This window comes from Phoxinus phoxinus (genome assembly GCF_949152265.1).
Source record: "Phoxinus phoxinus genome assembly, chromosome: 4".
Lineage (NCBI taxonomy): Eukaryota > Metazoa > Chordata > Actinopteri > Cypriniformes > Leuciscidae > Phoxinus > Phoxinus phoxinus.
Genome location: NC_136879.1, coordinates 28,940,278 through 28,955,106, shown reverse-complemented (window position 1 = coordinate 28,955,106; position 14,829 = coordinate 28,940,278). Strand labels below are relative to the sequence as shown.

Genomic DNA, 14,829 nt, shown 5'->3' with positions numbered 1-14,829 from the left:
TAGCTTTCGATATGATTGATAGTCCATCCATATGCTTAAGAAAACTACAGCCTCACACAGTAATGGAACACACAGTACTAAATGTGTCACATTTGTTTGTCACTCGTGATGTGGCGACTGTGCTGCAGACATGCAAAATCAGGACTTCAGGCCTTAAATGGAAAATAAACGTGAGCCTTTAATGACAACAGCAGGGGTGAGTCATTCTGAATCAGATGAGGAGACTGGTCAGACTGGTTGAGCAGGTGCTTAGTGGGAGTGGCGGCAAGTCTCGTAACCTTAATTTTTTAGGTTCAGGGAATGCATTGACAGTGGAAACATGGGTTGCTGGGTACCACTAATAGGCCAAACTTTTTGAAGATTCTTCTCATTGCAGGTTTAAATCAGCATGGAAAAGATTTTTAACTGTACTGTGCTAATAATAACAAAACAGCTGTTAAAGTTCACTGAGAGGCAAAACTCCTACAACAGGATGTCTCTACCAATGTACAGTTATGTGCATGTTTTCAATGTGAAGTCTGGGTATTATGTCAAAATTTTGATTTAAATACAAGTAGGCAAAAACAACTTTATTAAACAATAAAATATATATATATATTAATTAAAGTTAGTAAATCTGTTTTTCTGAATGCATGTTATTTATCTTATTGTGAATTATTCATCAGTGCATGTTTATTTGTTTACCTTTTTGATCAAATTTTGTAAATTTTTTAAAAGTGACACTTCTCTCTGGTGACTTATGCTGGACTTCTCCAATCTTTAGTCTACAGTCAACCTCAAGCTCACGTTCAGATCTGCTTCCATCCATTATAACCCATTCCAGTCAAATGTACTTCACAACACACAAGAAAAGATCTGTTGCTAAAATGACTTTGTGAAGCAACCTGTGTAGTCAACATTTTCTTAAAGTCCTAATGTAAGGCTCAATCATTAAACCCTACACCGGTTACCTGAAAGTGTCAGCCGCTGATTTTATATTAATATTTGTTGTATTGTTGTTTATTGATAGATCATTGTCCATTTGTCACCTGAATCCTGTTGGTCCATCTTCAGCAGTAGTTAAATTAAATTGCATCACTTAAGGTCAAAGACAATGTGATGACTCACACTTTTTTTCACAAGACGAATGACTATAATTATGGACAATTACAATTTATATACAAATGGATTTCATTGGTTGTTTTAAACATGTAAACAGTACTTTCTTTTGCTTGGAAATGTCATTGAGAGCACAAGTATTCATTTTAAATGGTGCTCAAGTACACTTTCATCAAGATAATGAAGTGTACAGTAATGAAGTCCAATTCTTCACATCTCTGCCAGTGCCAGTATAGTGAGAAATGAAACCGCAGCTGGAAAGAGACCCTGAATGATTAAGATCCACTGCTCTTTCTCTAGCTGAGGAGAGAGCAGGATTAATACGGACTCTGCGTTAAGCTCATCATTTGAATTAAGCAACCTTCCTCTTATCATGAAGGAGCCCAAGGCGAGACGATCTTACTTCAGAGCAGATGTGTTGCTCCCAGCTATAAAATGCATAACCATGTGACAGGATAAAGAACAGTCTCAAATGATCAACAACCCTTTTAGGAACACTGGTGAAGCCTGAATGAGCCTGCATGGGACATGTTCTGCGTACACGCAAATCAGAGGATCCCAATCTATCACATCTTGTTCAGATAACACTGACTCGTAGTTTTCTCAACATGAATAGTCAAACAGTCCTACACGAAACATGCACAAGAAAAGGTGTGTTCTGTTCATTTAATGCAGGCAGATGATCCCTTAATAAAAAAAGAGACAGAGAAATGAGCTGAGACCCCCTGTTGAATATTATACTAAACTAAGTGTATCAATTCAGCCCTGGCCTATAAATATATGCACATTGTATTTGTGTGTACATATAAATACAAATATGTACATATGTATTTGCATTTGCATTTGTTTTGATGGTTGCATTGCAAAGCCATTAAAATTATTGTTATTGATGTACAGCATCATACCCTAAATGCAATGTTTAATTTGACTTAGTTGTGAGAGGGGAAATGAAACATATTATAGCTGAACTTAATTTTTAAAAAATATTTTTTGATAATTTTTTTAAAATATTTTTTGAACTTTAGCTTTTGTTGAAGTTAAATTAATATTGTGATTAATAAAACTGTAATATATATATATATATATATATATATATATATATATATATATATATATATATATATATATATATATATATATATATATATATTGTAGGCTATATAGCCTATTTTTGCACAAATATTCTAATAATTGACTTGGCTTTACTGACAAGACTTTTGAACAGCCATAGTGGCTAATTTTTGAAAATTGGTGTATTTAATGTGTCAAATCCTTTTTTTTTTTGGAGGATGTCTGTAAAAAAAAAAACCATCAAAACACTTTCGTAATTCTTGTATTTATTGAAAACGGTAAGGAAAAAACAATACAAAATCAATGTAAAAATGTACATCAAAAATTCCAAATGACAAAAGTACAAAGCTAGAAAAATGAGTCTGACGTGTTTAGTGTAAATCTGACAAATAAGGCCTTTTTTGCATCAGAGAACATTGTATTGTAAGTCACAAAGGTGGCCACAGGAAGGAGACCACACAACTGTTTCACAGGAAGTCATGAGATAGGCACCCACAGGAAAGGAATCTCTGATCCACAATATGCCATGAAAACTCCGTACCGGCATTACAAAGCCAATGCAAACAGAAATGAGTGGTTAAAGGAGTTTTCCCACCGCTGGCCACAGTTTTTCAAAAGTGGTTTCTGAGGGAAGTGCTTGCAACCATAACAGTGTTATTATCTGTATAATGCCAGGCAGAACTGGATCTGATACATTGATCCATATTAGGATGGTAATTGTTTATCTTGTGGACGTCTAAATAAAAAAAAATAAAAAAAAATTGCTCAGTGATAAAACGATTTTTTCACGTTCTTCTGTGATCATGCGAACGAGGGAACGCGCGCTCACGCATGATTGTATGCTGTAAATAAAATGTAGGCTAATGCTTGAAATAACATAGTTACAATGGTTTTCTATCTTATTCTTGTTGTTTCAAGCATATGACATTTTATGTACAGCAGACACTATGCGACTCACCACGTGATCACAGAAGAACAACTTGTCATCCGTTGCGAATAAATTGCCATCCGAGTTTATCACGGAGGGGTGCCATGCAAATGTATTTCTACGGATGTCCAATTTTTTTTAAATTTCAGACTGGTTTTAACTTTTTTGTACATAACAACGTAGATTGCAATATGGCACAATGCCGAAATGTAAGATTGGCTGCCCCTTGACTAACTGCTAGTAGTGGGTGGTACTAGATCAAGACTTAACATAGACCTAATGTCTAGTTTATGCCCCTGGATTCGGACGTCAATAAAATCACAAACTAACCCATACATGCTGAAAATAGCTTATGTCCCATTCATTGAGAAACAATTACCACCCGAAGACTGCTACATGAACAAACTCGTTCAAGTATGATTGAAGTTTGGCTCAGTTTAGTTCTTTTTGTAGACAAATAAGTTACAGCAGAAAATACAAATGGATTTTTCTCAACCTTCAGAGATATTTGGTCCATAGAACACAACACTAATGAATATCTCCATGCTTATTTAATCCACTTGAAAAATGAAAATGAATATAAATCATCAAAATGATCAAAAGTACAAATTATGGACATACAAAATAAATTAGCTTGTGCTTCTCAAATATTTATTTGAGAATTATCTGCGAAAAGTACATTTCATGGGGATTTTCACTTCTTCTTTTTTTACAGGACTCCAGATATTTAAATCTAAACAAAATGCAAGTAGAAATCCACTGGATTTTAGAACAACTGCTTCCAGTGTTGGTCCAAAAAATGTTTCCAGAACAAAACAAATATCAAACCCGAAAAAAAAGGAACTTAATGTTAAGTACTTTAAGGTCATTTCATCAAAATATACAAAACACATAAGAAACAAAACTCCCTGTTTATTCTATCCTGTCCTTTTTTTCCTCACAAAAATATGTACATGTTTAATCCATACAAATATTAACACTGCTCTCCAGCCATTTTGATAACTAGTGGTCTGGCTTTCCCACAAGGCATCCAGCCTCACTCGCGTACCTCCATTGGAGGTGACCAAACTTTGAATTAAGTGGCAAATTTGTGTCCCGAAGTGTAGATTCAGGTAGGGGGCAACAGGGTCGGTTTACCCGCACACCATCTGCTGATTGTCCCAGATGGCTTTAGTAAAGGAAGGGTTCAAAAGGGGTACTAGCAAGGCACGATCCAACTGTGCTCCATTAGTATGTGAGCATTCCATTATCTTAATAATTATCGCCCGTTTTCCATTAATGGTGTGCGGGTGCGCGCCCTTCGCCACTGGTGACTGATAGTGCAGCGCAGTTATTGCTCCTGTAAGGCGGCTGAGAGGAAAACCCATGACACATAAAGCACCTCTGGGCCCGAGGCGCTGTGCAGATCTAATCACTCTGTTTGCTTGAGAGCGACTCGGGCTCAATGTAACTTCGCAGCATTGCAGTTAGTTGCAAAGGAGTATGCAAACGCGCCGAGAGCCACGCACTCCTACTGACATCTATACCGGGACACACGCTTCAGTCACTATGCTACATGAGAATCCATGAAAAAAAGATGTACAAAACAAACAAACAAAAACAAAAAAACACAGATTAAGAACCAAACGTGACATCTGATCCTGCAGAAAAGTCCCAGAGTCTTTAAGTGGTCGGCAGGAGAGCGCCTGCACTCTTCCTGTGATGTAACCCGTCTGTTTATCTGAAGCCGTGCTGGTAGAAAGCGTTGACGGTGTCGGCGACGAATGCGACGAGCCCGCGGTAAAGGCCCCTCCAGTTCTGCCAGCGTGGGTCAGCATTCTGAAACAAAGATGAGAGGAGAATGAGCTCATGTGTTTTATGCAATACAAAAAGTGATCAACATAAGAATCACTAAAAACTTGTTTTTGTACATTGCAAAGCACTCAGGGACTGTAAAATGAAACAGTCGACCTACTTAGATTTCAGATCATCTGCCTACCTTTGTGAAAAAAAAGTACACTTATGAAATAATGTACTTTAAAAGAATATACCGAAATGGGAACTTTCGGACCAAATGCAATGATTGGACGAACGTTTTTTGGTCCTAAGACTTCCACAGAAGATTTATGTACATTTATTTATATTTAGGCGACTTCTAATATTAATTTCTATCAGGATGCGTAGAGACTTTCAACCAGTATAACAAAAACTGTTTATGAAAAACATTGCCTACCCTCGCTTTATATGTAATTTCATAACTATTTCTATAGTCTTTGAAATATGGTTAAAGTGTACTGCCAAATGTACTGACAAGCATTCATATTAAACTAAAATATACTTCGATGTCATTTCTATTGAAACTTAGTACATTTAAAATATATAGTAACTTTAATTTAAAATTAGTACTCACTCACGTACTTTACATGTGGTTTAGTATCTTATTCAAAACATCAAAATAAGTGTACCTTTTTAAAGCGTGATAAGAGATTATTAAAACATTACGATTTAAAATGTATTTTAAAGTAAAACTTATTAGGACATGCAATAAAGTCATGAAAGTGTACTCTCTTTTAATACACTTAAGTGGTCTTTTATATCATTACCGGTAATATTATATTATCTGCAAATACAGCTTTTACTGCAAGTACACTACAAAGTGCACATTCAATACTATTAAGAACTTCTTGTAAATACTATGAAATACTTTTTTGTCACAATGGTAAGTAGCAAAAGACTCAGGCAAAGTCGTTTCGAAGTCTGTGTCTTAGTTCCTTCCCCGTTTGGAAACTGAATTTCGAAACTTTTGCTTTGTGTAATTATTAGCTTTTTCCACCTCTTCTATCCTACAGCAGCCGTGAGGTAATTGCTTCAACTTTTGTGATGATGTGTTTGAGTGGGAGTGAGTGTCAAGGTTTATGTTAGCACAGATGTGTACGTGTGTGAGTAGACACAAGGTGGGGTGAGGCAGTCTCAGACAGACAATATCTGCACAGAGGAGTCAGGAGAGGCAGCACATTACTCCTCAACAGCTGCTATGAGTCATCCGCTAAAAATAACTCTTCATGGGGGGGGATCAAGTGAAAGAGGGAAAACAAGAGAGTGACAGTGGAAGAATGAGCTAAACGCAGAGAAAGATGCAAGATGGGACATATGGACACACTATTGAGGCGGTCAGGGTTACTACATCTTTTGACCAATGAATTTCCGATATAAAAATCCATATTTAAAGTTTTTGTTACTACAGCATAAACTATTATGCTAACAAACATGTTTATTTAAAAGCTTAAATAATTAAGTTAAAACTAAATTTGTCAATTAAGTTAACATTGCTTCAAATAATAACACAAGTAAACAGTACTAAAGAACACACACACACACATACATATATATATATATATTAAGAAGCTGTGTTTTTTACTTGTCAATATTGTTGCTTACATTATTTTAATGACATAATAGACAACAGCATGTCTTTAAGGCTTCATTCACGCTGCACAGATCCAATCTTTTTGCCATCTGTTACCTAAGACAAATTAAAAGCTGACAATGACTAATATTATGTAAGATTTTAAGAACTAATATACTACAAGAAATGACTATATATAAATATTATATTATAAAATAAAGCATTTTATTATATAGAAGCTTTCATGAGTTTTTAAAAGATTTTATTTATTTCCATGATTAATATACTATTTAAAATATTGTATTAGAAAAAATATATATATTTAATATAATTAAATAGTTTAGTATATTTTCATAATATGATAAAACATTTATTAACAAATTATATTTCCTATAGAAATTTAATTTTTAAAGACTTGATAAATTTCTATGATTAACATACCATATAAAATATATATTTAATATAATTAAATAGTTTAATATATTTCCATAATATATATATATATATATATATATATATATTTAATTATATAAATAATATATTAAATAATTTAAATAAATAAAGGTTTTTATTTATTTAAATTATTTTATATATTATTTTATATAATGAAAACATGGAATTAATAAAATATTAAAATACTTAATTTCTATAGTAAATATAATTAGTTAAATTTACTATAGAAATTAAGTATTTTAATATTTTATTAATTCCATGTTTTCATTAAAATTTTTATGAGTATCCTTGGAAGGTATAAAAAGGGAATTTGGAATGCAAGAGTCTAACCAGGGCCGTAACCACTATAGACATTGAGTGGGACAAGTCCCACAACCAATAATTAGAAATGGCCAAATTGTCCCCCACCCCATCCAAACTACTTGACTTTTTTTCTCGAATATGGACATTTTGAATTGAAAATATGCATTTATGATTAATGTAATTCCTAACTGAGTGTGACGAGACAAGACACGTTTTCGACATATTAGGCATACAAATAAAAGTACCTGAGTTCAAATTTTAATTTCTAGTAATTCAAATATTATTTGCCAATAAAAATTGTGTTTACACCTAGAACTTCCTTCACTGTTCTATTTCTTTATGCTTTAGAATAAAAAAATTGATTGGTTACATGGTTACAGCCTTGAGTCTAAGAGAAAGTGTCTGGACAACTGAAGGGACTAAAAAGGACAGTTCAAGAGAGGGCTGGAGGAGGATCTATGGTCCGGCGGTCTCACATGTTACGGTGAAAGAGAACGGTATTGTGAGCACGCATACATCACACTGAGCTTTTGTTGCACTGCTCCGTTTAGGGAAGTCCCTGTCATGTCATTCTTCTGCCGGCCACAGTAAACAGAGCCTTCATCCAGTAAAAACACACTGGTATCAGAGTTCAGCGAGGCCACACGACAGGTCGCAGACTTTCTGCACATGACCATGCCAGGCAGCTGCCTCAACGAGACATACTTGTTTTATTGCATTGTGTGTGTATGTGCAGGTGTGTTAGCATGTACGGGAATCTGGGACGAGTGACCCTTACTGAAAACACAAAACAATTGACTCTTACTAAAAATGAGGAAAGTTGCGCACACACTTAAACAGGTAAATCACAGAGCGGAGAGGCAAAGCAGTGACGTCATGTGTGTTTGTCTGAGGAAAGGAGGGGGAGGTGGGTTCGGTCGGGGGGGATTAGCCTCTGTTTACTCCTGCTAGCTCTAGACTAGCTCCTCACGCGATACAACAGGGATCCAGAGCGGGGAGAGGGAGAGAGGGAGGGAAGGTTATTAAGTTCAGCCACAACTGGAAACTCGACTCCAGTCACAACACTCACTACAGGATTGTGAATATCATATTGATCCACTTACAAGAAGACCCACTGGAGGCTACATTTGTGCACGCCCTGCCACACTCGCTCATATAAACAAACAGACACTGCCCTGTACGCGCCTGTTTACTTTATCACACTTTATGACGCTTTGGCATATTTCAACTGTTGCAACTAGACAAACGTGATCCTCACCCTCTGAAGGAAAACAGCATTTATCTCGTCTCCGATGGTCCTCAGCTGTATGGCCACCCTCTCGACCGCCTGCTCCTCCAGCCTGGGGTTGTCCTCAGCGGCAGAGCTGCTGGACGTCGAGTCTTCTGAGGAGCTCTGGTTGTCTGCTAGCAGATCAGGCAGGGGAAGTTCCTGTTCTGTACCTGAATAAAAACAACAAGAGTACAAATATTATATTGACTGCACACAATTCCCTGAAGAGATGAGTGTATATTCTTTCAGTAAAAAATATTTACTTATTTATAAATGTTTCATTGATATATATCATTCGATTTTTGGGGAGGCACACAACATGATGTGACCTTGTCTTAAATAAAAAACCTTGTGAAAAATAAGAGACTTATTGACATTATTGACAGTCATAAAAGTCTGCAGGTGTCCTCTCTGTATGATTATCGAGCTGTCGGCTGAAATATACTTTGGGCTTTATTTGAGTTCCTCAACTTAAATGCAACACCACTTCTGGTTGTTTAAGATTACTGTTTGTATGCAACTGATCCACTGATAATCGTCATTTGTTGTCATACAATCTGGCAGTACCGAAGTTACTACTTTGAGTAAAATTGTGCCACTGGCACAATGTTAACAGTGTTCTCATAACAAAAGATATATGGGACTGTTCCACTGTCTGCCACTATTTAACAGGCAGACACGGAAAGGAGTGGATAATCTAACCAAATACAGATTCGACAGAGTTTACAATAGCAGTGAGATTTCATATACATTGGTGAGCCAAATTCTCTATTTGTTTAAGTAACTTTTGTTAGCATGTGATGTCATATGTTGAGCCACAATGTTTGTTTTGTTAGGTCATGTTATGTTCTATTTACCTTTCACATTCTGTAACCGTAGCATCAATACTAATCTGATTAAATATATGACAACTCATCATCTTTTATTGATTGAATGGAAACTTATTGTTCTGAATGGAATTTATTGAATGGAAATCCTTATTGTTTAGGCGACAGCATGAAAGCAATAATATGCATCACCTCTGAATATGTATATTTACATATACGCTATATTTACATGGCATAACATCCCGCCCTCTAATAGCTTCTTAAAAGTCCCCATGAAATCAAAATGGGCAATTCATATTCTTTGTAGGATATTGCAGTGTTTTTTTAATAAATTATTTATCTGTACACATAATTTTTTTTAATTAATATGCCCTCATAATCTTTAATCAAAATGACTCTCCAATTAACAAAATCAAGTACCGCCATACATTTTTTCCTTATTCAAGACACCATTTCACTCAGATACGTCACAATAAGGACAAAACAAATAGCGAATCAACCAGTCATACTTGTGCTCATCATGGTTGCAAAGGGGCTGAAACTTTCCAGAAACTTTCCAAAAGTTTCTGAAAATTCCCCCAAAATCTTGAAAAATGTGGAGAGTTTCTGGAGACTTTGCAACCATACTTTTTGCAACCCTACTGCTTTTGGTTTAGACAGCTCAAACATGCATTTTAGTCTGGGACTAAACATTGAGGAGAAGGGATTGTTGAATAAAGTCTTTATTTTTGTTTTGTCTTCTGCACAAAAAGTATTCTCATCGCTTCATAACATTAATGTTGACTCACTGTAGTCACATGGACTATTTTAAGGGTCGTAAAAAGGTCATTTTACTACCTTATCTTAACTCTCTGGCCCTTGAAAGTGGTAATTACGTTGCAGTCTATGGGGGGTCAGAAAGCTCTCGGATTTCATCAAAAATATCTTCATGATTTGTGTTACGAAGGTCTTACAGGTTTGGAACAACATTTTCGGGTGAACTAACCCTTTAAGTCATGTCTGTGAAATTGGGTTTATATGTAATTTCATAATTACTTCGATTGTCTTTGAAATAGTGTACTTTTACAGTGTACTACTGACGAATGTACTGACGAATGTACTGACAAGCACTTAGGATATCATTATACAACGTGAATTAACTTTAATGTAATGTTTTGACTAAATATATATATGAAAAAAGACTCAAATGAATTGTTTTAAATGCTACAAGTGAATTTAGGCACTGTGTGAAAAATGGATATTCATTTTGAAATGTACTAAAGATTCAATTTAACAGTTATTAAATTACTGGTGTTTTTAAAGATTAACTTTGAGCATATAATAAATCTTTTTCTTGCTTAGCGCACTGAGAAAATGCCTCCGCGGAGGGGATTAGAGCTGCAGCCATGAGAATCCGCTGATCCTCGGCGCAGGTGACTTGAGAAAGCGGGAGTGCTGGGTTCTGGCTTGTTGCCAGGGTAACTGCAAGCCGGTGCAGCCTGAGCTGAAATCCAGCCATTGGTGGACAGGAATGAGGGGTGGGCTGGGATAGGGTGGACAGTTGGAGGACAGGGAGGGACCAGGGACAGGCTATCAGCCAGTGAGGAGAGCCTTTAAGGAGGAGTGTCAGCAGAAGTGTCAGATAAGGTTAAATGATAGCTAAAGTTAGTTTAAAAATATGAGGAATAGAGAGCGGAAGGAGTGAGAGAAACCACAACATTGAGACGATGCGTGATTCTCTGTGACAGGCCGCCATTGTGGACTGAGCAGCACTTGACAGGAAGCCAACAGCAAAGAACATGTCTAAACATGTCTGAGCTCTCTCACTGGGGAGGGGGGAGGGCACGTCCTGCTGCCTTTTAACCCTTGGAGTCAAAGCCATTGATTTCGTCTTCTGAATCTCATTTAAATATATTATGCTAATGCTTTCCACCATGCACATCACATAAACATCATTTCACAAGCATGATCTCTGTGTTGTAACGCCTTACCTGTAAAATCCCTGAGTAGACAGTCCTGCTGCTGGATACTGTCTGATCTGAAGGCATCTTGTGTTGGGACGTGGGGTAGTGGTGCGGAGACAGTGCTGGTCTGTGTGGCAATGGTTCGGTATCGGTGGAAGGGCTGAATGATGCTGCCGTTGGGCCAGGCATCCTGACGCAGCACCTCCATCCTGCAGCTGTTCTGTGCTCCGGGGTTGCAATCATCCACCCTGCTTTCCATCTCTGGTCGGGCCATACCCGTTACAGCCTTGACATGAGAAGAGCAGAAAAATGCTATAGAAAACATCTGACCTGTTTGAACGTCACCTGGTTTGTTTAAAAATGGAGCTGGACAAAAATGACATCATATATAATTGCATGCAAATTTTAAGGGGAACACTTTCAAAATAATTTAACTCTATAGACCAAATAAAGATGAAAATATTTTTACTCATGTAGACTTTATGGAATTAATAATAATAATAGCAATAAAATGTAAGAAAATAAAAAAATTATTGTTTCTTATCTGACCTAGCAACCTATATTTTGAGCGTCCACAAGATGGCAGAAACTGCAGCCTCGTGCTCACGAATGTGTTTGTAAACAAATCCGTGCACGCGATGTCACACACAGCTTCTCGCGCGCTTTAACAAAATCTTGCGCTATAGTGAGTCTCTCGAACACTCAGTGCATTTAAAAAGCTTAATTCCACTGGAATACATATTACATTTTTCCTCATTACGACACTGACAGTGATTTTATCATTTTTTCTCAATTGGCAACAAGGGCATGTTGTGAACGTGGAAATTATGAAGCGTCGGAAAAGTGGCACCTACAAAACGCACAGCCGGTGACTTGAGTGATGCAAGGTTACAGATTTGAAGAGGTGGACGTTTTTGGAAACTGGCAGTTCTTTAATATACAGCATAGTTTAAATGCTTGTTCTATTATACAAGTATTATTAGTATTATTATATTAGCCGGTCATTAGTAGTAGCCTACTAGAACATTAGCTAAATCACTTCTTCCATTAAGCAGATAGGCTAGTTCTGTTTTGCAACATGTTAGCTGGGTTTTAGCTGGTCTAAGACGGTCCAAGCTGTTTATTTGTTGGTTGAGCAGCTACCAGTTCCAAAAAACAGCTTGTCTGACCGCCTGGTAACGTTAGCTGGTCGCAGCTTGCACCTGAACAAACGAGCAGCAGCTAGACCAGCTAGAAACCAACTGTATTTTCCAAAACAGTTTCCATCTTAAACTGGATTTTTTTTAAGCAGGGGAGGAAAACATCAAACCCCATTTTTACACAAACTGTAAAAGAAAAAAAAAAAGAAAAAAGGTAACGTTGTTGGCAAATATCTACCTGATCTAACATGATAAAAAAATCTATTCGTGTAACCAAATCCAGTCTGGTTGATTCTGTCATTAAATAATATGTTTGTGCATAATAATGAGCAGTAATGTGTCTACTGGTTGCCAAATTGATCATTTTCACCGATCACTGCAAAAAAAAACAAAGAGATGCATGTTCAACAAGAGTAAAAACACATTTACGCTTACCTTCAAAAATGTGTTGCAAGTAAGTAACGTTAGATGTTTTTCCAGGGTTGTTATGCTCTGACACCAGAAATGTGTCGTGCTTCAAAAAGACTTCGTGAAATGTCCGTTCATGTTATTCCACAAACCGCAGGAAAGAAAAAGTGTGTCAATTCATGGGATTCATCATTAGCCGTGTGCTCGTGAGGTTGTAAACTGTAGGGTTATGATGACAGCGAGTTGCTTTCACTCCCGCGAAGTGCTCGCTTTAGGCCACACCCTCTTCTGAGAGTCTCATAACAAGTCCTGACATGCTCATCTCAGGGGCGTGGCGAGAGACAGTGTAAACACACACACACGCACGCACGCACACACACACACACGCGCGCGCGCGAGCAGTCGAGACAGCACAGGAACCAGCAGCCCTTACACGCCCATTGTTGTTTGTTTATTGGCAATAGCGTCCCTGTAGTATGTACTGAGTGTGCTGTACTGAGTGTGAGATCTTGTCATTCTCTCAGTTGACAAAGTAATTAGAATGGCTGGTTTGCATATAATATTACATACAGCAAAATACAAGAAAGTGACATCATATAGTAAAATATAACAAGTGCACTACCTTTAGAAAAAGCAACAAGTTTAAGTTCAGTGTGCAAATACAGTGCACATACTGCCTGAAAAACTATATTAAGTATGCATAATTGTCATTTTTCATATGCATTTTTAACCCACTGATCTGATGCTTCATCCACACTTTAAAAGCTATGCTTACATTTGACGCTATATTAGATAGCCTATAATATATTCTACGTGACTGTATTCTTATCTGTCATTATGACATGCAGGCTTACATTCAACTTGGCTGACTTGCCACTAGCATAGCCTATATACACTATAATGTGACAAATTGCTAAATAGGCTATTAAATATGCATTTTTATTAATTATTCGTTGTTTAAACCTGTTAGTTTGAAATTTCACGTGCAGTAGCCTGGACAGTAAATATGTTGTTTGTTTTTGTTTATTTTGCAACACTGAGGAAAATTAAGTGAAACCTATAAATACATGAAATATGAAAAAATATAAATGAAGACGTTTCAAATATGAATAATATGATTTTTTTTGTCATATAGCCTATCAGTAATATCAGATTTCATGTACTCCGATTTTACGTTCAAATGTCAATAGGCCTATATGGAGTGAATATGCACAAAAATATTGCAGTTGGCTTTTTAATAAGCAGCATTTTTTTTCTTCGATACAATTGTTTAAAGTTTCTCAGAATTATTATTAATAATATTATTATTGTTATTATAATTATTATTAGGCTATAATTTTGTTAAAAAAATATTGTTTCCTCCTTTGCGATAAAATACGTCATGCATAAGATGGCTAATTATGCTAATTTAATAAGTGTATATCGTTCAACATTCACTAATGAAACATAAAAATAAAATAATCACCACGGCTATAATTCGTTAGTCTTTTGCTAATCATCGATGCACAGCGCTGATAACGTGAGCTAATAAATGTAATTATGCTAATTGAATACGGAATCCCCCCGTTTCTTTCATCCCCTTTGACCTTTGTCCACCATCTTCCGACTGCATTGTTTAAATGCAGATGCCCTGCGCGTGAAGGGGAGCTTAACTTCATATGGATGGAGAGCTCCTGTCCCCAAGACAGCAGATGAAGGAAGGACTGTGTGGAGGGGAATCCCCATTCAGGTACATGTCTGGGCATACAGCCCCACGCAGACGGGTGGCAAAGCCTTTCAGTCGCCTCAATGTTAAATGCATAGTTAATGGTGTTGACAGGAAATTCATTATTTCATAAAAGCTGATACTGTTCAATAAAACGAATAGGCCTATAGATAAATATAAAACAATTAGTCTTGTAAAAAAAAAAAAAGGCCTATTACAAATACAACATTTATATAAAAACAGACTACTGCAATATTAAAAAAATATTATTTTACATTTATTTATATTCATTTTATTGT

The 14,829-nt window shown here is 36.4% G+C and overlaps 1 protein-coding gene across 1 annotated transcript; it reads right to left on the bottom strand.

Moving 5' to 3' along the window:
• Positions 1 to 2,415: 2,415 nt before the first annotated feature.
• On the bottom strand, positions 2,416 to 13,112 carry bbc3 (BCL2 binding component 3). Its single transcript, XM_079610967.1, has 4 exons — positions 12,853 to 13,112; positions 11,306 to 11,564; positions 8,497 to 8,678; positions 2,416 to 4,915 (listed from the first exon to the last, which is right to left on the bottom strand). Exons 2-4 carry the CDS (start codon positions 11,550 to 11,552, stop codon positions 4,814 to 4,816), a joined length of 531 nt encoding a protein of 176 aa, XP_079467093.1. The 5' UTR covers positions 11,553 to 11,564; positions 12,853 to 13,112; the 3' UTR covers positions 2,416 to 4,813.
• Between the last annotated feature and the right edge of the window lie 1,717 nt (positions 13,113 to 14,829).

What these genes read in the sequence shown, in the direction of transcription:
- bbc3 (XM_079610967.1), bottom strand. Translation starts at nt 11,552, where the DNA reads ATGGCCCGACCAGAGATGGAAAGCAGGGTGGATGATTGCAACCCCGGA. An exon ending in TCTACTCAGGGATTTTACAG is followed by an intron (nt 8,679 to 11,305) that starts GTAAGGCGTTAC and finishes GTTTTTATTCAG; the next exon opens with GTACAGAACAGGAACTTCCC. An exon ending in ATGCTGTTTTCCTTCAGAGG is followed by an intron (nt 4,916 to 8,496) that starts GTGAGGATCACG and finishes TCTTTGTTTCAG; the next exon opens with AATGCTGACCCACGCTGGCA.